At 42.1% G+C, this 24,091-nt stretch overlaps 1 protein-coding gene across 1 annotated transcript in view; it reads left to right on the top strand.

The window, feature by feature from the left end:
• Nucleotides 1-24,091, top strand: part of SMYD3 (SET and MYND domain containing 3) — a 744,013-nt gene that overhangs the window by 708,290 nt on the left and 11,632 nt on the right. The window contains exon 11 of the mRNA XM_030935864.1: nt 14,604-14,712. Coding sequence (XP_030791724.1) covers nt 14,604-14,712 — 109 coding nt within the window. The remainder of the gene's footprint in view (nt 1-14,603; nt 14,713-24,091) is intronic.

The raw sequence follows: 24,091 nt of genomic DNA, 5'->3' as shown, positions 1-24,091 counted from the left end.
GCTCTTTATTTATTTAGCTCTTTCATCTGTGTTTTGTACTTTTAGTATACAGATACTGTCCGTGGTATTTTTAGATGTGTACCTAAGTATTCAATTTTAAATTCATACCTAAGTAATTTTGTATTACTGTGTTGATTTTGGTCTTCATGTATGTCTTGCTAGTCTGTAGATGCATGATTAATTTTCGTGTGTTGAGTTTGTCCTGCTGCTTTACTTAATTCACTTATTAGATCTAAAAATGTTTTTGAAAATTCCTTGGGATTTTCTACATAGGCAATCATGTTACCTGTAAATAGGGGCAGCTTATTTTTTCCTTTCTGTTCTATATCCTGTTATTTTTTTCTTGCCTTATGACACTGGCCAGTACTTCCAGTATTACATTGAATATGAGTATGGATGGCAGACATCCTTGCCTTTTCCCCCATTTTAGTGCAAAAACATTCAGTATTAATGTTTGCTGGTGGAAATAGTACACACGTTGCCCTTGACTCAGTGCTCTTTGGATTCCCTCATCAGATCTGTAACTGGACAGCAGATGGAGATGCTCAGCCTACAGCCCGTTCTCACAATCCAGGGTGTTTTTATCTATTGGGAACTGGTTGACTGAAATGGCATCTTCTCTTATCTTGCTTTTCTGGTACATGAAACAAAGTACATTGAAAACTAAACACTATAGAATGTACTTCTGTCAAGGTTCCTCGTAGCTCAGCCTTCTCTTGTCACGTTATGTATGAGATCTGCTGAGGCCAGTATTCAGTGTGACACCATTCCTTCCACTTCTCTCCGCTCTCTACCCTGCTTTTTCCCAGGAGTTAAAGTCTGTCTGTGGAATAAAGTTCTGAACTGGCTGAGGAGAGAGGGACCACAGTGAGTGAGTCTGTCGGCTGTGGAAGCCAGCCCCACATGGTGCACAGACAGTTGTGCAGATTCTCGCTCGGTGCAGACTTGATTTCCGATCCATGATTCAGACAGTGTGAAGGGTCCGTGTCACTCTTTCCAAGCAGGCCATCTTACCCTCATAGCATTTCACTACGCATGGCCCTCAGCAAAATTGTAGCTCAGAAGACCTCTTAGACTCTGGCATCAGGTGGTCTCTTCCTAGACTCAGGCATTGGCCCTAGTTTTAAAGTGTTGTAAGTTGAATTTAATTTTTTTATATTTAAATCTGTTTTTATATCTCAATAGGTATTTTAAAAATAAATTGGGAATGTTGTATTAGAGGTACATTGTCAGATGCCATTTTGACTATGAGCATCTAGTTTAATCATTCAATTACTGATTTTGTCACAGGCAGTCCTACCCCCTGCTTTAAATTGCCAAAATAGCAAACAAGCCACTAATTATATTTGCAGAATCTGAAAAGCATGACCAGCAGTTTCTCAGGACCATCAAGTCAAACCCAAATGGTTTTGCCACTTCTGTGCTGTCAGGTGTTTGAATTCCTGACTCACTTTGACGATGGCAAAATAAACAGATTCCCAAAGGGGAGAAATCTTTCTTCTCATGAATGTTTACTCTTCCCTCATCTTTTTCCCTTTCTTCCTCCCTTGGAGAAATACTGCTTGAGCAGTATTTATGGCTGTTTGTGCATTACCAAAAACTGTCAAAATCTTACAAGTTGATAAGTATGAAATAAGATTATTCATGGCTGCAGGATCTCCTCTGGGAACAAGATGAAAGGAACTACAGTGATTTGACCTCTAAGTAGGGATTTGGTTCTATAATTCAGCATAGGAAATGCATACACACTTCCACAATCTGGAAGGAGTGACACATCATTGGTTTAAAGGGAGGGTAAAGAACTAGCCTTTTTACCTGGCCTTCAGAGACTGTGAGAGGAAGAGGGTGCCTGAGCAAAGAAAGCTCTGAACACATAGGTATCAGACAGAGTTTCTTTTTTAAAAATTTTAATTAATTAATTTTTTTTGAGGCATAGTCTCACTCTGTCGCCCAGTCTGGAGTGCAGTGGCACAATCTTGTCTCACTATAACCTCCGCCTCCCAGATTCAAGTGATTCTCCTGCCTCAGCCTCTGAGTAGCTGGGATTACAGGTACATGCCACCATGCTCATGCTCAGCTAATTTTTGTATTTTTAGTAGAGACGAGGTTTCACCATGTTGGCCAGACTGGTCTCCAACTCCTGACCTCAGGTGATCCACCTGCCTCGGCCTCCCAAAGTGCTGGGATCACAGGGGTGAGCCACTAAGCCAGGCCTCCATCTTTTAAATGGAGTAAATGCTTTTAATTTTGATGAAATCTAATTTTTCCATTTTTTTTCTTTTATGAATCATGCTTTTGGTGTCATATATAAGAACTCTTGCCTAACTCAAGGTCATGAAGATTTTCTCCTATGTCTTCTAACATTTTTACAAGTTTGTATTTAGATCAATGATCTATTTGAGTTCATGGCCTCATAATTGACCTTGATATAAGTTATGAAGTTCAGGTTGAAGTTTGTTTTCCTTCCTAGACTGGACTATACATTTTCCAAAGAAGATATCCAAATGGCTGATAAACACATGAAAAGATGCTCAGCATGATTAACCGTGAGGGAAATTCAAATCAAAGCCACAGTGAGAGAGCACTGCACACCCACTGGGATGGGTAGAATAGAAAAGGTAGATAACAGGTGTTGTTGAGGATGGTTAAAAATGCCATCGTTACTCCATCGAGTTGTTCTTATGCCTTTGTAACAAAAAAGAAGAAATAATAATTGGCTACGTTTGTGTGAATCAATTTCTTGAATTTCTATTGTGTTCCATTCATTTTGTGTCTATCTCTTTGCCAGTGCCACACTGTCTTGAGTGCTGTGGCTTTCTAGTAAGTCTTAAAATGGGATTGTGTGAACCTTTCAGTTTTATTCTTTTTTAGAACTGCTCAGACTATTCTAATTCCTTTGTGTTTCCATAGAAATTTTGGAACCAGTTTGTCTATGTCTACAAATATCAAGCTTACATACCCATGGTTGTCCATTACAGGATAATTTTTGTAAGGGATCCTCTTCCTCGCCTCTTATTTTTGGTAACTCCTTTGTTGTAGAGCAAGCGTCAGCAACTGTTCTGTGAAGAGCCAGGTAGTAAATATTTTCAGCTTTGCAAGCCACACATCCACCTATTTAATTGTGCTCTTGTAGCTTGAAAGCACCTGTGGACAATATATAAATGAATGATCACAGCTGTGTCCTCCCGAAACCTTCTTTACAAAAGCATGTCGCCCGTGGGATTTGGCTTGTGAGGTGAAGTTTACCAACCTCTGCTGTCGCCTCGCTTTCTCATGATTCTGTCTCTAAGCAGTGCTAGCTGCTCTGCCACAACAGGCTGTATTTTCTCTTCGAAAATCTTCAAAGAAGAGAACATCTCTGCTTCCCAGAACCTCCCAACAGCTGTGCTGTGAAAACCCATCCTGTGACTTCTTCAAGGTCTGTGGGCTCTGAGTACTTTGGCATCTGTAGTGATGGATTTCAATAAGAGCACCTAGTAACACTAAAGTATATGTCAGCAACAACACATAAGTCTAGTGTTAAACAACATTGTAGATACAGATACATAAAGCTTGGTGAGCTCACTGATGCCAAACTATTTCATCTTCTATCTTAAAGTACATTGTGCAGATTTTTATTCATGTTTAAGTTTTGTAACTCTCATCTTTTCTTTCCAAGCAAGGGAAGGGTATGTAGGTATTTTTGAACCACAGTGTTCCTTTCTTATTGATTTAACACTCAATCTCTGAGATCATTAAATCCCTACATTACCTATTAACCTGACTGCTCTCTGCAAACTGGCTTTGTACTAAGAAATGAACACAGAACACTAAATCAGTTTTTCATATGTTTAAAATTATTAAATAAATCATGTATTGTGAAGGATGTATAAGTCACGGATGAACTGTTTAAGAATTGTAAAGAAAGTATGTTACTTTCTCAGGTGCTTTGTGGACGTAGAGAGGCTTTAGAACGCTTGAATCCGCCTGTTTCTCCGACTGATGTATATGCTATGATTATTGTGTATTTTAATTTTTTACCATATTGTTAACCCACAAAAATTATTTTGTCTGTATTCCTAGATTTGCCCATATTAAGCATTCTCTTTGTCCGTGTTTTCTTGTATCTTACACCATCCATCTGGGATGACTTTCCTTCTACCCAGAATGTTAGAAATTCCTTTTGTGAAGATCTGGTGACACATTTTCCATTTTTCTTTGTCTAAAGATATTTTTATTTCATCTTTATCCTTTTTAAGAGATTTATTGAGAGACAATTTATACAGCTTACAATTTATCCGTTTAAAGTGTATACTTCAGTGGTTTTCAATATATTTAAATGTATGTGCAACCATGACTACAGTCAATTTTAGAACATTTTCATCATCATCAGAAGCCCTGCACCCTTCAGCTCTTCAACCTTCTTCTTGAAAGATGTCTTTTGGGATGTAGAATTCTAGAGGAGGAGTTTGTTTTCCTTCGGCGCATGGGAGATGTCATTCCACTGGCTTTCAGCTTCCATTCTTGCAGCCGCCTGTCAGCTCTCTGTGACTCTTTTGAATATAATCTGTTTCCTTCTGTTATCTGCAGTCATGTCTTACTCACCATTCCAAATAAGTTGGCCAAAAGGAAGGATTTCCTACTAGACCCCATCCTGCTGGGGAGACAGTGGACACGCTCTTTGGTCCCCCAAGCCCCGCAGAGCAGGGGAGGACAGAGACTCCAGGCAGACCAGCAGTTGGGCCATTCTGCTTACTTGTCAGGAGTCCTTCTTCACTCACATTTTGGCCTGACAGTGCCTTGCTATTTTGCCAGCGTCTTACTGCTTTTTCGAATATTTCATCAGCATTTTACTTGTTTTCAGTATGTTCCCATTGAATCAGTGTAGCTACCATACCTGCTGCATTTCTAGGAGTAGAATGTAAACCAGCTTTTAGAAACTTGAACTAAAACGTTCAAATAAATTTAAACTTTTCTGAAAATTGTAAAATTTCTGCTGTCAGTTTCTTCTTGAGGAATGACCTCAGTGATATGACCATCTTTTGAGGGCTTTAGAACCTTAGAAGTATCTTTTATTGCCCACATAATAAGGATAGACTATACAGGATAAATGCAGTTTCTGTAGGGAAAATCTCATTACTATTTTTTTCTCAAGGATGTATTAAACTAAATTATGGTTATTTTATACTTCAGTCATGGTAGCCAGTCTTTCTGAAATCCTTCAAGATGTCATCAAATGTTTCATACCCTAAAAAAATAGTGCTGTCATATAGGAGACAGGCAAAAGGCCAGCATTATCACTCTTACGGGTCTTCAAGAGGAAACTGCTTACATGAAGTGGAGGACCGTCCTGCCTGCCTGGAAGATGCTGGCCAGTCCTCACCCCTCTGCCGCACTGAGGGCCAACCACACAGCCCCTGAGGTTTCCCTTCTGCCAGCCAGGCTGCTCGTGAGCAAGGGAGTGAGGAAATTTTTAAGTCCAGCATGAAATGAAAATAATTGAACACGCTTAATATAAAAGTTACAAATATAGGCAGTAGTTTCTCAGTGTGTTTTCTAGAAGGAAAGACCAAAACCCAGGTTTGGCTCATTATTGGATGCTCAGCCCTATCTGCAACGTAAGTCTTTCCCTTAATGAGGACGCTCATCCAGAATCATCTCGACGACGCCAGGCTTTCCTGTGTGTTGCTGCCCATGCCACTTGTATTTTAAAAGAAGCAGGGAAATGTAGAAGTAGTTCAAGCGGTTGTTTGTTTTTGGCTGTGGAAAATAACCATTGTGATGCTATCATGCTTTTTATTTTAGTGATTTCCCCCTCCCCCAGCGTGTAATCTCCATGTGGGTGTAACAGTGCATTCCATTAATTACCATACATTTACTAGCACTGGAAACTTAATACTAGTTTGTGTTTGTATGGAATTGTATACATTTCCAGATGCTCTCCAATCTCTTATCACATTGTGAATAGTCACTCAACTAATTGGAAGAGACCTGTCTTCAGCCCAAATCTTGTTATCTCCTTCATTCTGATTTATCTACTGCTTTCCTACCCTCTGTGCTCCTAAGTGTGAATAACATGGACATTTCAGATAATCGAAAGTCTCTTTTATTCTTATTATCAGATTAAAGATTCCAATAATGGATCATGTGCAAGTAACTCTTAATTGTCAAACCAGTAAGAGTAAGAAAACCCTACTTCTAAAAAAATTATGTATTTATTTTTAGAGATAGTCTTGTCTGTCACTCAGGCTGAAGTGCAGTAGCACCGTCATGGCTCACTACGGCCTCAAACTCCTGAGCTCAAGCGATCCTCCCACCTCAGCCTCCCAAGTAGCTGGGCCTACAGCTGTGCAACACCATGCATGGCTGACTAATTAAATTGTTTTTTTCCTTTTGTAGAGATGGCATCTCACTGTGTTACCCAGGCTGCCCTTGAACTCCTGGCCTGGAGCAGTCTTCTCTCCTTGGCCCTCCCAAAGCACTGGGGTTAAGGGTGTGAGCCATGGCGCCTGGTCTAAACCCCACCTTTTGAGTGAAGGACCTATTTGGTGAAAGTTTTTAAGAGAAGTAGAACGTATCTCAGTTTATGGAGTAAAAGAAATGCAATAAAAATTTCATTGCAATGAGACAAAATCTCTCTGTGACGTTGTCCAATTCTGCATGACACTGCGGATTTTCTTTCTGTTACTCACGTAGAGATGGGGGAGTGCAGATCCGTCTTTCTTAATGAGGTGGAGCCAATAGCACATATCATGGACCAAACGAGAGCTGAGGGTTCAGTCTGGGCTGGAACCCAAGTCCTTTTTCTTTTGGAAACAAGAATTCATGGCCCTGATCTCCTGTCAGCAGCAGAGCACAGCAGTAGAGGTGATGGAGAAGCAATGATTCATCACCCACTTGGGAAATAGCACCTCTCCAGAGTAACAGCCTGGGTTAATTAAGGTCATGGTAAGAAATAGTTCTCCTTGTTCTGAGGTGGTTTCTTGACAGTAGGGCCCATCTTTCCCCTCCTCCCCCTTTGGTTTTGTTTCCTGATGTTAGGACCTTTTTGTCCCCCCCAGCAACAAAAATGTATCATATTACAAATAAAGTTATCCTACCACAAAAGCATAAATAACTTCCATAAAACTGCTGCTTTAAATTAAACAGAGCCTAAGGAACATCGGATGACTGACTTGATGTGCCTTTCCTGCCTCCTTGCCCATTTACTCCTGGCACATGACACTGAGTTTCTACGTTTACTTTAAAACCTAAAACAAAGCCTTTTAATGTTGAATATGGGCTGTTGCTCCCTCTGCTATTATTCTAGCTGTCAAGTCTATGTCTAATGTCTTGAAACAACATGGGAAGGCTGTTGTATACTGTTCATTGAATGTATCATTTTATTTCTGCAGAAGGCTCAAAATTTAGAAAAATTCCAAATCTTTTGAAACTTGAGGCTATCTACCAAAGTCCATCATTTCTAAAAGTGAAAAAGTAAAATCCAATGCCCCGATTATGAAAATTTTCAAATGTTCACAAAAATAGAGTAATATGAACTTTCCTATGTCTATCATCCAGCTTCAGTAACTCTTACCAAGATTTTGCCACACTTACTTTATCCGCCATCCTTCTTCTTTTCCCTTTGTTGAATTATTTTAGTCTTTGTGCAGTTCTTAGCATTTTTGAATCTGTGACTTGCTGTCTTTAGTTTTGAAAATGTTCCACCATTACAGCTATCTATCTATCTATCTATCTATCTATCTATCTATCTATCTATCTATCTACCTACCTACCTACCTACCTACCTACCTACCTACCTACCTAGCTATCTATCTATCGCTTCTGCCCCATTCTCTCCTTTCTCTCATTTGAGATTCTGGTTGACACATAAGAGACCTGTGCCCCTGTTTATTTCCATTCCATTGTCTCTGTGTATTTTGATGGAGATATTCATTTGACCTACCTTGCAGTTCACTAATTCTTTCCTCAGCTCTGACTAATCTAACGTTAAGCTGTTAAGTTCTTAATTTTAGTTTTCTACTTTTCAGTTCTAAAACTTCCACTGGTTATTTTTTACATAATTTCTGATTTTCTGCTAAAATTCTTACCTATTATTGAAGTTCTCAGAATATTTATGAGTTCAAGTCCGTGTAGGAGAACCTTACTGTTTCAGTACCTGTAGGTCTGTCTCACTGTCTGTGTTGTTTCTCTTGGTTTTCAGAGAGTTCTTGTCTTTTTGTATGCCAGGTTATAATGTTACCAAATGCAGAACGTGATACAGAAAATGTGAGGTAAGTTGAGGCTGGGGATGATGTTGTCTCCTTCAGAGATGTTTACTTTTGCTTCTGGGAATCAGGATACAAAGAGATCATACCTTAATCCAATCAGGATTTGAAGTGACTCATTCTTTGTAGTGGCTGCTTTATTTCTACTTTACTGTACTATACCTGGATAGATCGTAGTCCTTTGGTGGTCAGAATCGAGAGCCAGGGATGTTGACTAGAGCTCCTTGTTATCATTGTTGATCCCTGAATTCCAGTTTCTGTGTCTCCCTTTTTATGAGACTACCAGAAACACTGCTCAGCTGGTGAGCCTCTGTCTACTAGAAGATCATCAAAGGGAGAAGCACCAATGAGTACAAGGTTCACCTTCCATTCTTTCCATGATCCTGACTTTTCAAGATCTTGCTGCCTCAGTGCCGCCTTGATACCTTCAAACAGATTCTTAAAAATACTTTTTGGTCTATGTTTTCCTGTTTTCAGCAGCAGATAAGCTGCTTGGTCTGAAATAAGCTACTCCACCGTTGCAGGAAGCTGAAAATCTGCTGAAGATACAGTTGGCCCTCCAAATTCATGCCTTCTGCATTGAGTGATCTGTGCTTGATTGAACTGGATGCAGAACATGTGGATATGCTGGGCCAACTATGTTTTTGATCTGCAGTTGGTTGAACCTGCAGATGCTGAACCTGGGGATTTATAACCCGGGGATACCATGGGCCGACTGTGAGAGACTTAAACATCCACAGACTTTGGTATTTGTGGGGATCCTGGAACTAACGTCTTGTGCATACAGAGGAGTGACTAGATTTAAGTGAAATCTCAGATATTAGGTTTTAGGTCATTTAATTCATGTGCACCTCAGTATTGTATTCCTGAAAAATGTGGACATTTTTTCTTCCATCCACAATGCCGTTTCATGCTCAGATTTCCTGGATTATCTCAGAAATATCTTTTTACAGTTGTCTTGGCTGAGTATGGATACACGAGGTCTGCACCTTGTATGTGACTGTTACATCTCCTACATCTCTTTTAATTAATAGTATTCTTCTCCTGCTACCATCTTTTTCTTTTGCTGTGATTGACTTGTTGAAGATCCTGGGTCCAGGCTTGTAGAATTTCCCATACCCCAGATTCAGCTGACTGTTTTACTTGTTCCTCTGTCCCTTGTTTTTCCGTATGAAATGGGATTTAACTTTGCAGGCTTGATTAGATTCAGCTTCAGCGTGTGGGGTTTTGTTTTGTTTCACAAGGATAGTTGATAGGTAGCCAAAAACAATTCCTTCTGCATCCGATGGCACTTAGCGTCTAGTTATCCTACTTTGGTGATGCTAAGATTGATCAGAGGATTCAGGTGGTAACAAATTAATCCATCCGCTGTACAATTCTTTACTATCCTTTTATCTAATGGTTTCATCGAGGGATATTTTCTCCCCTCAGTCAAATAATTCTCTAGGAGTTGCAAAATGATTTTTCTAATTCCATCATCATTCCACATTTATCAGCTAAAATTCATACAACTGGAGCTATTTAGCTACTCTAAAATACAATCTAAACAGGCAGATTCAGTTCTCCTTTCAGGTTCAGTAATATATTTTGGATCAGTTTTTTTTTTTTTCCTTTTTGTGGAGAACGGGGTCTCGCTGTATTACCCAGGCAGGTCTCGAACTCCTGGGCTCAAGCTATCCTCCTGCCTCTGCCTCCCTGAGAGCTGGAATTACAGGCGTGAGCCACCGCGCCCGGTTTTTTAAAAATAATTGTCTTAACTTTGTGCTGCTATTCCAAAATACCATAGACGGTAATTCACAAAGAACAGAATTTTTTTTTTTTTCTCACAGTTCTGGAGGTTGGGAAGTTCAAGCCATAAAATCCAAGCCAGCAGGTTGTCTGGTGAGGACTACTCTCCATTTCCAAGATGATGTCTTGTTGCTACATTCTCTGGAGGGGAGGAACACTGTGTCTTTACACAGTGGAAAGCAAACAAGCTGAATACTTCGTGAAACCTGTTTTATGAGGGCTTTAATCCCATTCGCAAGGGGAGGAGCCTTGGTGACCTAATCACCTCTTAAAGGCCCAATCTCCAAACACTGCCACATTGGCCATTGAGTTTCAGCATCTGCATTTTGGAGGGAACACATTCAAACCAAGGCAGTAGCCCTGAATAACAAAGGCATTTTCCTACCCTGTAAATGCCAGAGCTGCTATCTGAATAATGCCATTGGTAATTGCGTCATGTAGAACCAATAGAGATCAGCAACCTCAGCCTGGCAGGATCTCTGAGATATTTCTTCTCCACGTCCTTTTGACTTCAGATTCCAGTTCCCTGACCTTCAGCCTCCCTATGAAATACATCAGTAAGATCTTGGTGCTTATGGGTCTGAGTTAAAGCTGGTGTGCACATTTCCTTCTTTTCTGTGCGTGTTTAAACCCATTTCTTCTTATGCACTTATTCACCATAGAGACACCTAAAACATTTTTTTCCAATCTAGGCCAAGCATTCTGGAACATGTGATTGCCAGCATTATACCTATGAAAGGAAAGTTTATAACACCCGAACAAACTGCCGTGTTGAATGATTTCGTTATACGGTTTGCTTGTATGTTTTTGTGGAGGTGTCTATTTCTGAATCATGGAGTCAGCTCAGACTCCACGGCACCCCTTGGACCCCCAGATTCTGTTAAATCCCCCGCATCACCTTTCTTGTACCAAGTCCTTCTTTTCTGTTGATACTGCCACCATCCTGCCTCAAGTCTTTTTGCCTCTAGGGTCTGTTTTCCAATGTTCTTGGTTTTCTATTCTGATGAAATACCCTCAGACCCCTTTGGTAGTGCCTCACTGCTGGCAAGGGAAGTGCAGAGTTGTAGCTTTGCGCGTGTGCCTCTGCACAGCCTGGCCTCCAGTGCGCCTCCTTCCCCACGCCCCTCCTCTGCTGGCCGGACCAGCATGCTCACTGCCCCTTGGCATTCAGCCTCCCGTCCCATCCCCAGAGCAAGCATCCATCCCTTCCCTTGTCCCAGGATCCCATCATCATCTCCAGTGGAAACCCGCCGAGACTCTGCCACTCCCCTGATCACTGTGGTCCCGGCTGCTCCCAGAGCACACATTGTCTGTGCCCTGGTCAGGTGGCTGCCACACGCCTTTCTGTATCATGATTTCATTTGCTTCACCTGCAAACTACATGCTAACCAAGGGCAGGGACTCACGTTGGACTTCTGCAGATAACTTACGGGGCCGGACCCGGAATCCAGCATCTCATAGGTGCACCTTCCCCTCACCTTCTCACTCCGACTCTTGCTTTAGTCCTCACAGTCCTTGGACACACCTGATTGCTGCCTCATTTTGGACTCTAATCCTGGTCTTTATTTTTGACAGTCCTCTCAAAAAGATGGCTGTCTTTTTGTCCTGTCAAGACTACTACCCCCAGGCCCTCTTCTCTCCCCATCCCTGCTCTACACCATAAAGTGGATGGAAGGCCACACCCTTGGAGAATCTCCCAACAGGAGCCAGCTTGACCAGTTCTCCTTGGAGCTATACTCCAGCAAGAAATCATGATTTTTATTCTGTATTGCAGCTGGGAGGCCTCCAGAAACAAACCAGGCCTGCCATCAGCAGCCCCACAGAGCTGTGAGACCGCCTTGTAAATATTTATTTGGAAGTCCCCCGTTACAAGCTCTTCCTCCTTCCTCATGCTCTCCTTAGTAAGCTCTACTTCATTTTGAAATATCCGAGTGACTGGGGCAGGTACCTGCCATGGCGTAATGATGCACTGCTTTCTCTGCCGTTGTAAAACTGAAATTTTCTTTCCTTCTTCTGACATGACAGACATCCACTTTGTGGAGTGATTGTTAGTGTAAAATCACTTTTTGACCTTTAAATTTAATGATGCCACATTCATAGCAATAATAGAACACCCCAAATCCAGGTGTGCTTTTCAAGGAAAGTGACCAGGGCCATTACCCTCTGATAATGGCGTCCTGCACTTACGCCCTTTGTCTGGGGATCTTAAAGTTATTTCTACACAAGTAGATAATGACGTTCATTTTGTAAGGGGTGAGAGGTAAAGTGATGAAGAAAAATCCAGGACCCAGGCGTCTCCTTTGTTGTTCCCCCTTCTGCTCCCTTTTCAGCTTCTTTTTTTTTTTTTTTTTTTTTAAGATGGAGTCTTGCTCTTGTTGCCCAGGCTAGAGTGCAGTGCCGCGATCTCAGCTCACTGCAACCTCCACCTCCCAGGTTCAAGCAGTTCTGCCTCAGCCTCCCGAGTAGCTGGGACTACAGGCGCGTGCCACCACGCCCAGCTAATTTGTGTATTTTTAGTAGAGGCGGGGTTTCACCATATTGACCAGGCTAGTCCCAAACTCCTGACCTCGTGATTTGCCCGCCTCGGCCTCCCAAAGCGCTGGGACTACAGGTGTGAGCCACCACGCCCAGCCCCTTTTCAGCTTTTTAAAAGAGGCATGCCCAATCTTCTGTCGGTTTAAATGCTTTCCTCCCGGGTACTGCTTTCTACTTTTTTAAGAGCATGAATGAAAACAAATGTTTCCATATCACATTTCGTGGGGGGAAGAGTTAAGATTCAGCGAGAGGGAATGGTTTGCAGATATGTGTGCACTTGTCAGAGAACATACCTGTCTCTCCTGGTAAATCTGCCTCATCACTATTACATAATAGAGCTTAGATGGGGTTCTCTGGGTTCATGGATGAAAAGCAGTTGGAACAGTGCCTGGCACATGGCAAGCCCTGTATAACTGATGGATTCTAGGATTATCTTACTGATGTCTGTGGGCAGGCGCCTCCGTCCCTGGAGAAGCCACGTTTACACTGAGCCCTTGCTCGTTCTCTCTGACGGTTGGGATACACTTCCCTTCTCCTGCCCAGCCAAGCCTCTCCAAATCCTTGGGAGCCAGTGTAAGTCCAATTTCCCTGCTCCAGGAAGCCTTCCCAGTCCAGCCGTCAGTCACCTCTTTGTCTTCACAATACTTGTATCATTTTCTCAGTTCAGTTCAACCAACTTGAACATCTAGCGTACATTAAGTTATGCCTTGCTTGGGCGCCGACTCATGCTCCATCATGTAACCTTGTTTAACTCCTGCAGGAATATGTGTCTTGTGTCTAATGGGATGATTCAGCCCTAAGGGAAAAACTTCTTTTTTTGAGACAGGGTCTCACTCTGTCACCCAGGGTGGAGTGCAGTGGCGTGAAACTGCAGCCTCAGCCTCCTGGGCTCGAGTGATCCTCCCACCTCAGCGTCCTAGGTAGCTGGGACTACAGGCATGCTCCACTACACCTGGCTCATTTTTGTATTTTTTATAGAGACAGGGTTTTGCCATGTTACCCAGGCTGGTCTCAAACTCCTAAGCTCAAGCACTCCGCCTGCCTCAGCCTCCAAAGTGCTGGGATTACTGGTGGGAGCCATTGCACCTGGCCTGAAAACCTCATTTAAAGTGTGGTTTTGTGTGTGTGTGTGTGTGTGTGTGTGTAGGCATTTCCCCCAGAGACAATTGTGCGTATATAGCAGGGGCTCAGTATTCTCTAAGAGTAGGGGTAGCGGGTGTTGATGCCAGAAGAGGCCAAACTGCTCATATTCGGTTAAATTCAATGTGGTACATTCTTGTTGAATTGAAGTAATACAGCTTTTCACAGGGTCTGAAACACCCCGTAGCTGGAGGTGTGTGCAGTCCTCTTTCTTTGGTCCACGACGACACCATGTTCTGTTCTGTTCTATGTGAAAGGCGTCCAGTATGGATTGAGTTCCTCCTGCATGTCAGACGTCGTGGAGAACGCAGATGGGGTGCCTGAATCAAAAGCATTATAATCCAGTGAGATGATCAATAAATACACACGTGCTTATAAGAAAGGTGTTCCATGATGGACTCCACAGCTGAGATTCAGTCAAAGGGCTCTGCGGTTAAAAGGGGGATGTGGCAGTATCTAGTTGGGGGATCATGAAAACTTTATTTATTCAACAAATATGTATTGAGAGGCAGTCTTCTGTTCCAGGGCTCTGCTAGTGCTAGTGCTCATGCTTCATGGAAGAGCCTGGAGGAGAAGATCAGCACCTGTTCTCCCCGCCGCATCCCTCCCAAACATCAACGCAGAGCTCCAAACTTTTGTTTCTCTTCTCTAGTGTTTATGAGGGAGACCTTCTAGTCCTATCATTTTTTTCCTAACACAAAACGCGGAGGAGCTGGAGACCAGTTGTGGATTGTGTATTAATTCCCCTCAGTACTGCATTCTCCTGGATTGCAAAGCTAATTTCCTCATTAACATTCACAGCTGGTGTTTGCTCCTACTTTCATAGTCTCCTGATGAAATGCTGACTGCAAAGGTGAGAGCCACTGACACTGTTTGCTGTGTGGTTTCTTCCAGGATTTTTTTCCCAGGAAGCCATCCCGTCAGAGGGGTTCAAGTGATGAAAGTTGGCAAACTGCAGCTACATCAAGGCATGTTTCCCCAAGCGATGAAGAATCTGAGACTGGTGAGTGTGCCAGGATCTCACGTAGTTCTGCCTGGCGTCCTTTTTCTCTGCCGTGGCTGGACCCCTTTGTTATTGGTGAGCAGCTCCACGTGTGTGTGCATGCATACACACGCATGCCCAGTGTGTGCTGGTAAATGTTCAACCACCACTCTGGAAAAAAACCTGCTTTGTGACATTTGCCTATTTCTGTGATGCAGGCATGCCAACCATGGCCGATTTTAAATGTAGAATCAACCTTCTTGTAAAAATAATCTTAACAATTACTCTTGCACCCTGGTGCAAACCAGCCTCAGAATACCGCTGCTCCTGTGCCCTCTCCACAAGGTCAACTCGTTTGTGCCTCCTCCCCATCGCCCACAGAACACAGTCTATATCCCTTGCATGGCAAGCCCTTGACCCTCTTTGTGGCAGATCACCTTTGCAGCCTCTTCTCCCCGCCCTTCCTGTCTCCCTTTCCACCCACCCAGTGCTCACTGCTGCTCACCAGGACCCACTGTGGCCCTGAACTTCTCACTCCTCCGTCTTCACACAGCTATTTCCTCTGCCTTAAACGCTCTCCCCATCACAACCCCCTGGGCTTGACAGAACTCTGTAATCCTTTAAGGCCTAACTCCAGTGTTACTCTGCCGTCCTACCCCTGCAGCTCTCTGCCCACCCTGCCAGGAGAGCCCTTTTCACATCGCAGTGGGCATACCTCATGGCCACCCCTACCCCCGCCCCCAGGAGAGCGTGAGGGCTTCGTGGTTATCTGGGAACCAGCTCAGTGCCATGCAAGGGATTTGGAACTTAGGAAGTGTTCATTATTGGGGGAAGGAGGAAGGAGGAAGGGAAGGAGGTCAGTGAATACGGTCCTAGCAGTAAGTGTCAAGAAAGTAAATGGCAGAACTGGTTTAGGGTTGGAATACCTTGTTAAAACAGGATGGCTAGTTTCACCCGCTCAGGGAGTCTCCTCTGCCCAGAGGAGCCCAGAGCTCTCTGCTCTCTGGCTTTCCCACCTCAGCAGAACTTCCTCTCCTCCAGTCCATGACCCTTCCGAAGGAGAGCTCACGTGCTCACCTAGCCAGGCACCGGTGGGTCCTGTGGAGACCTGGCGTGTGGGTATCATAGGAAGCACCTGACACGTTAACAGGACCCTCTGGGCCGCCATGCCCTTGTGTGCGGAAGAGGGGCGGTGGAAGGATCAGGCATGAGGGTTGCTCAGGGGGTGTCCGGGGGCCGGCTGATCCCGTCACGTTGGCAGCCGCCCACATGGACCTGAGAGAGATGACAAATGCCCGAGGGATTCTTAAAAATAAGATTCCCCCTTGCTCATTTTTGCCCAATGCTAGCCAGAGTGCCTTTATTTGATCTTTAAATAAAGTCAGCATGTGGCCAACAGGAGTAACACTCGGATTTCCTGAAGGCACTCAGCTCTTCCTGTTCTTTTCATCAGGTCTGGCATGTGTTTACGCAGGCTGGGGGAGCAACACCACACTGTCTGTTGCAGCCTCAGGAAGAACTTTCCTTTTCTGGTCTTGGGGGTACTTAGCCAGTGGAATCAGCGAGGTACAGAAGATCCTTATTAAGGGCTTACTGTGTGAAAGTCTTGACAGAAAAACGATGTACAGGAAATTTCCTAATGTACGACATACCCAACACAGGGCCACCTGCAAGCAGATGTTCGTGAGTGATCAAACTAGACCTTTGTGTTTGTATGGGACTAGAAACTGTGAATACTGCTCGAACATACATGATACGTGATCATACTTAGTCCTCATGACAGGTGCAGCTGTATGAGGTCAGCGGGACAAACAGGAATTCCTTCCTATTTGAAAAATGAAGGTGCTCAGGTTTGGAGACATGCGAGAACTCCCCTAAAGTCATGCCAGGCAAAGCCAGGTGTATTTGTTCAATTTAATTCAACACGGTGATCAAATACTTCTGCTACTTTGGATAAGACCCAGGCTGGGTGCAGTGGCTCACATCTATAATCCCAGCACTTTGGGAGGCCGAGGCAGGCAGATCACCTGAGGTCAGGAGTTCAAGACCAGTCTGGCCAACATGATGAAACCCTGTCTCTACAAAAATACAAAAATTAGCCGAGCATGATAGCGGGTGCCTGAAATCCCAGCTGCTCAGGAGGCTGAGGTGGGAGAATCGCTTGAACCCAGGAGGCAGAGGTTACAGTGAGCCGAGATCGCACCATTGCACTCCAGCCTGGGCGGCAGTGTGAGACTCCATCTCAAAAAAAAAAAAAAAAAAAAAATCAGTATGGCATGTACAATTTAATGGAGGAAATAAACATGTACAAGTCATTAAATCCGGGCCAGAAACCAAGGCTCTGTTCTTTCCCTCTAGACTGGTCCAGTTAAATAGATGAGGCTGTCTAGTAAGATCAGTGTGTAGAAATCCCTTAAGCTCTAGCCGAACTCCTGATGCCAACTTGGGGAAAATAAGGGAAAGAAATCAGAGAAGATTTAGATTGCTTCTTTTCTTTCTGTGAAGCTTTATTCATTGCCATTGCATACGGAACTCTTGAAGGAGACATCTAAAACCTTCAGCTATAAGGGCAAGCCTGAACAAACCCAGACAGACATCTCACTATGGGTTTTCAGGATAATGTGGCCTGGGCTGATGGTACTGACCATCACCAGCCCTTCTGATGACCCTCTTACTGCCCTTTACATCCCTCATGCCCAGGTCTGTTCTGCTGCCCTCATACCCTTCTGATGAGGTTGCATCACCTCTTTCAGAAGCTTCTCTTGCTAATCATGTTAGCTTTTCCTGTTCTTGGTACCAAGGTGAAGCTCAGGCATGCACCCCGATGGATGCCAGTTGAAAGGTATTCTGGGAGCAGCATCAGATTATCTGTCATGAGGCCTGGGGTTAAATGGTGGCCTTACCCAAACTTGCTATGTGTCTCTACAAAAGTCATTGGGTCTCTTGCCGAGGTCTGATGATCAACCAAGGAGCAAACACGCACTCCTGGCAGAGTCATAGAAAGAGTGCAAGGATTTAGAGTCAGCAGGTCCACGTGACCTGGGAGTCTAGAAGCAGGTCAGTTTCTTCCTGCGGAAAGTCTTTCTTTCCTGAGCTCTCTCAGGACTCGGGTAACCTGGAGAGGTTTGCCTTTTGAAACTGATGTCATCTTCAGACAGGCACCCCTGGGATGCTCTTTCTTGTCTTAGAAACCCTGGAAATAATGGAATGAAATCACTTGAATAAGGTTTTTGAAGACTGAGTTTGAACAGAAATCAGAGGAGCTTCAGAAACAGAAATTTATTACAGATTCAGTTAGGCTCCAGCCTCCTCCAGGAAAGGAATCCACTTAACCCAGCTCTGATTTGGTTTAGTCTTCCGTTTCCACTGGGCTCAGCTGAAATTCTTCTGATTGCTGCCACAGGACAGTCCCGGGGTCCCTTCCTAGTGCTTCCCTCCTGCCTTCTCCTGTCTCTAATCTACTTTTATTTCTTTCCATTTATTTCTTAGAAGGCTTTTGTTTACTACTAATTTGACTTCTTGGACCTCAAGGACAGCCCATCTGGGCTGTCTTGTTCATCAGAGCTGGTTTTTTCCTGTGAATGCTGCATGCTGCAGGCTCCCTCACCCTGGCCCTCGTGGAGTTGCTTTTTAGCAAAAGTCTGGTTCCAAAACTTAGACTTCTTTCCCCTTAGTATCCATTTTTTTTTAAATCTGTATTTAAACTTTTTGTATCATAATTTTTCCCTTCTGTTTTAATTTTATTGAAGTATTTTATATCTTGAGCCTTTTTTTAGCTTTTTCTGCATCTAAATAGAGAGCACAAGGCCGCAAGCCGTACAGATTGCTTCTTTTATTCCTGCATCCGCCACCCTGATTTCCAGCCCCAGCAATGGCTGATTTCGAGCATGCAGTTCTGTTGGTCCCATGTCTTAATCTGCTACAGTGATTCTTAACCTCTTTGGTCATGTCTCTATTTAGGAATCTGATGAGACCCCCTGACTAACCAGAGAAAGGTTAAATATACACAACCTTTTGTATATTTGGTGTGGATGGCGGCTTCAGAGGCTCCCTGAAGCCCTTCCATGGACTAAGTGTCCGTGGTGTCTAGGTTAAAAAGCCCTCCTCTAAACACTTAACATCATACTTTACCGTGAGGTGGGAGGGAAAGAGGTAGCATAAGAAGGCATACAGAGATGATGTTCCATAATTGTCACTAATACCTTCAAAGAGTTGTTTGGAAGCCCCTAGCTCTGATGTTTATGAATGGTTCCTACTGACCTCCAAATAGAGAATAATAGTTCTGAGAGTGTGTTTTTCAACCAAAAAAGAGAAAAGAAAATAACGGATAAAATGCAAACACAGTGATTAAGCCGTGTTATGGGCAATAAGCAGAAATTTACCTACCAGGGAGTATAAGTTCAGTAGTAACAAGGAGTCAAATAGGGAACGTGAACTTGTACCTCCACCTGGCAGTAATAGGGTGTCATCACCTCATTCTCTTGCTGGAGTGATGTCAGAGAAAGCCACTAAAGCAGGTTGAGGTAAAATTCAGAGCCTCATAACAGAATACTCAGAATGTCTGTGCTTCGGTTAAAAATCACTCACTGTGACAAGAACCAGGAATATCTCAATCTTAATGAAAATCAAAGCAATTAGTAGATGCCGATTCCAAGATAACAGAGATGTTAGAAAAATCTGACAGATTTTAAAGCAGCCATGATAAAAATGCTTCATCAAGGAATTACAAACACCCTCAAAATAAATGGAAAAAGTAGAAAATCTCAGTTAAGTAGAAGCCATAAAGAAGACACAAATAGAAATTTAAGAACTGATAAATATAATAATCAAAATAAACAGAAGGGAGCTCCACAACAGAATGGAGGAAACAGAGGAATGAATTGGTAAATATGAAGATAAGACAATTGAAACTGCCCAACCTGAAAAACAGAAAAAAATACTGAAGAAAAAGTGAAATTGAACGGTGCCTCAGAGGATCAATAACAAAAAGATCTAACATTGGAGTCCCAGAAAGAGAAGTAAAAGAGGGTGAGGTGGAAAAAGTGCTTGAAGAAATAACGGTGGAGGCATCCAAATTGGAAAGGATGAAATAAAATTATCTCTATATACAGATAATATGATCTCATATGGAGAAAGCTCTATAGATTACACACACACACCAAAAAATGTTACAACTAATAAGTGAATTAAAAAAGGTAGCAGGATACAAATCAACACACAAAAATCAGTTGTATTTCTTTTTTTTTTTTTTTTTTTTGAGATGGAATCTCGCTCTGTCACCCAGGCTGGAGTGTAGTGGTGCAATCTTGGCTCACAAAAATCAGTTGTATTTCTAAACATGAAAAATCAACAATTCGAAAACAAAATTAAGAGAGTAATGCCATTTGCAATAACACAAAACTGAATAACATAATTATTCTCCATGAAGAAGGCACAAATAAGGAGAATTACATCTCATGTTCATAGGTTGGAAGACTTAGTATTATTAAGATGTCAGTGTTACCCAAAATGATCTTCAGATTCAATGCAATCTCTATCAGAATCCCGATGGCTTTTTTGGGGAAGAAATAGAAAAACACATCTTGAAATATATATGGAACTCCAAATAGCCAAAAGCAGTCTTGAAATAGAAGAACAAATATGGAGAACTCACAGTTCTTGATTTTAAAATTTATGAGAAAGCTACAGTAGTCAAAACAGAGTGATACTGGCATAGATGGACATATAGACCAATGGAATAGAATAGAGAGCCCAGAAATAAACCGTCGCATATACGGTCAAATGATTTTCAACATGGATGCCAAGACCACTCAATGGAAAAAGGATGGTGTCTTCAACAAATAGTGTTGGGGAAACTATGTCCACATGCAAAAGAGTAAAGTTAGGCCCTTACCTAACACCATATAAAGGATCAAAGACCTAAACATAAGATCAAAAGCTTCTACTAGACTCTTAGAAGAACACATTAAGGAAAAAGCCTCGTGACATTGGACATAGTAATGATTTCTTGGATATGGCACCAGAGGTACAGTCTACAAAAGAAAATATAAACAAATTAGACTTCACCAAAATGAAACACTTTTGGGCATCAAAGGATACCATCAACAGAATAAAAAGCAGCCCATAGAATGGGATATATACATACAATGGAATATTATTCAACCTTAAGGAATAAAATTATGACACATGCTACACATAAATGAACCTTGAAGGCATTATGCAAAGTGAAATAAGCCTAACAGAGAAGAACAAATATCATATTATTCCACTTATATGAGGTACCTAGAACAAATACCTAGAGACAGAAGTAGAACAGTGGTTGCCAGAGTTTGAAGGGAGGAGGGGACGGGAAGTTACTGTTTAATGGGTACACAGTTTCAGTACAGCATGATACAAAAGTTATGGATAGTAGTAATGGTTGCACAACAGTGTAAGTGTACTTAATGCTACTCGAGAGTTAAAAATAGTTAAAATGGTAACTATTAGTGTTTTGTGTACTTTACCACATTGTTTTTTAAAAAAAAGAATAGTGGAAAACTCTCCAAATTTGGCAGGAGACATAAACCTGTAGATTCAAGAAGCTAAGTGAACCCCGAACAGTATAAACCAAAAGCAGTTCACACCAAGACTGTGGATCATACTCAAACTTTTGAAAACTAAACACACACACAAAAATGTAAGTCCTAAAAGCAACAAGAGAAAAATGACAACTTACCTGTACAGGAAAAACAATTTGAATGACAGTGATTTTTCTCATCAGAAACCACAGAAGCCAGATGAAAGTAGCATATTTTTTTTCAAGTATTGAAAGAAAAGAACTGATAACCCAAAACTTAGGTTGCCCTTAGAATTTATCTTGTCCAGCAAAAATACCCTTCAGGAATGAAGAAGAAATCAAGACATTTTCAGGTGAAGGAAAACTAAAAGAACTTATCACTAGCAGACTCACTGTAAAAGAATGGCTAAAGAAGTTCTCTAAACAGAAGGAAAAGGATAAAAGAAGGCTCTTGGAACACCAGGAAAGAAGAAAGAATATGGTCAGCAAAAATGTGGGTGAGTAAAATGCTCTTTCCTTGTCCCTTTGAGTTTTCTAGATTGTTTGATAGTTGAAGCAAAAATTATAACATTATCTGATACGATTCTAAATGTATGTAGTAGAAATATTTAGGGCAATTGTATTCCAAATGGGGGAGTGGGGGAGGGTAAAATGTAAAGGGAAGTAAGGTTTGTACACTTGAGTTCAACTGGTAAAATGACACTAGTAAACTATGATAAGGTATGTACATATATATGTGTGTATATATATACATACATAGGTATATTATATCAAAGTTATGTATACATATATATGTGTGTGTGTATATATGTAATATATGTAAATAATAAGACCAGGGGTAACCACAAAACTATATAAAGTAATACACTCAAAAGCAATGAAATTCTCAAAAAAGTTTAACCCACAGGAATGCAGGAAAAAGAAACAAAGAGAGCAAATGAAAAACAAAAAATTAAATGGCAGATTTAAGCCCTATTATATTAATGATAACATTGTAAATTATGTAAGTGGTCTATGTAAAAGGTGTAAATTGCCTAAATATACCAATTAAAAGACAGAGATTAGTAGAAAAGATTTTTAACACATGACCCAAGCGTATGTTGTCTGTAAGAATTCTTTTTAAATAGAATTATACAAATAGGTTGAAAGCAAAAGGATGGAAAGAAATGTATTATAAAAACACAATCACAAGAAACCTGGAGTAGCTCTATCAATATTAAGTAAAGGAGACTTCAGAGCAAAGAAAATGTTATGAGAGACAGAGAGGGACATTGTATAATGAAGAAAAGGCCAGTCTACCAAAGGACATAGCAGTACTAAATATGTATGCACCAAATAACACAGTTACAAAACACGAGAAACAAAAACTGATAGAACTGAAAGGAGAAATGAACAGACAGATAAGCACAGCTGGGAACATCAAACCTCCTCTGTCAACAGTTGGTAGAACAACTAGACAGAAACTCAGCAAGGATACAAAAGAATTCCGTAACACCATCAACCAGCGGGATCTGACATTTAGAAAACACTTTACCCAACAATAACAGAATGCACATTTTTAAAGTAACTATAGTACAAAAAGAGACCATTTTCATGCCATAAAACAGATCTCAATAAACATAAAAACATTCAAGTTAATACACAGTAAATTATCTGACCACAATGGAATTAAATTAGAAATCAGTAGCAGTATTTGGAAACAAAACCAAATGCACACCTTCTGGCTCTGTGTCTGGCACAGCACATTGTACAACACGTTGGGACTTGGGTTGCTCTTAGAATTTATCTTGTCCAGTCTTATTATTTAGCTGAGGAAACATAACTTCTTCAGGGTCTCTCAGGGCTTAATAAAGATTGATTGATTGATTGATTGATTGAACAGTGGCACAACTGCAGTGCTTCTTCTGGAATGGTTATTACCACTGGGAAGCACAGACCTGAGCTCACCACATCTGTAATCCCTCCTAAGGGTCCCGTGAGCCACCTGGTTCCTCCCTCCTCTGGGTGCCCCAGCACTTTGCATCTCTGGTGAACACACACTGTTCCACTGTAATGATCTGGTGTTTACTTTCTGTCCCTCTGACTATGCCAGAGCTTCTCCCAGGGCAAGGGCCACGTTTTATTCATTACAGCTGCTCAGACAGTATTGAGTGAATGAATGGGTAGATGTTATCTCTAAGGAAATTCTGCCTCCCAAGAGGACAGATTTCTCCAGCAGAATGTACACTTGGAGGGTTATCCAAGGTGTAGAGTAGAGTGGGGTCTCCAGGGGTGCTGCTGAGCTGAGGTGGGTCATCAAAGTCTTTGGGTTCTCTGCTGTCCTTGCAAAGGGCTTTTTGTGCCTCCAGAGCGGCTTAATGTGTTGTACCTCTTGCTTCTTGCATTTCCTCCTTTGAATGCCCCAGACCAGCTTCCTCCTCCCTGTGCCCCACCCTCTGCTTTTCTTTTTTTTAATTATTATTATTTTATTTTATTTTGTTTTTTGAGACGGAGTCTCGCTCTGTCGCCCAGGCTGGCGTGCAGTGGCCGGATCTCAGCTCACTGCAAGCTCCACCTCCTGGGTTTATGCCATTCTCCTGCCTCAGCCTCCTGAGTAGCTGGGACTACAGGTGTCCATTACCTCGCCTGGCTAGTTTTTTGTATCTTTTTTAGTAGAGACGGGATTTCACCGTGTTAGCCAGGATGGTCTCGATCTCCTGACCTTGTGATCCGCCCATCTCAGCCTCCCAAAGTGCTGGGATTACAGGCGTGAGCCACCGCGCCCGGCCTAGTCTGCTTTTCTTTCATTCAGAGGTGGGCAGAATAAGGAAATCTGCTTTATTTTTTCCTGTTGTGATTTGATTC

The sequence above is a fragment of the Rhinopithecus roxellana genome, chromosome 8 (assembly GCF_007565055.1).
Source record: "Rhinopithecus roxellana isolate Shanxi Qingling chromosome 8, ASM756505v1, whole genome shotgun sequence".
NCBI classification, from domain to species: Eukaryota; Metazoa; Chordata; class Mammalia; order Primates; family Cercopithecidae; genus Rhinopithecus; species Rhinopithecus roxellana.
The sequence above is the reverse complement of the archived record's forward strand: the minus strand, read 5'-3'. Positions and strand labels throughout refer to the sequence as shown.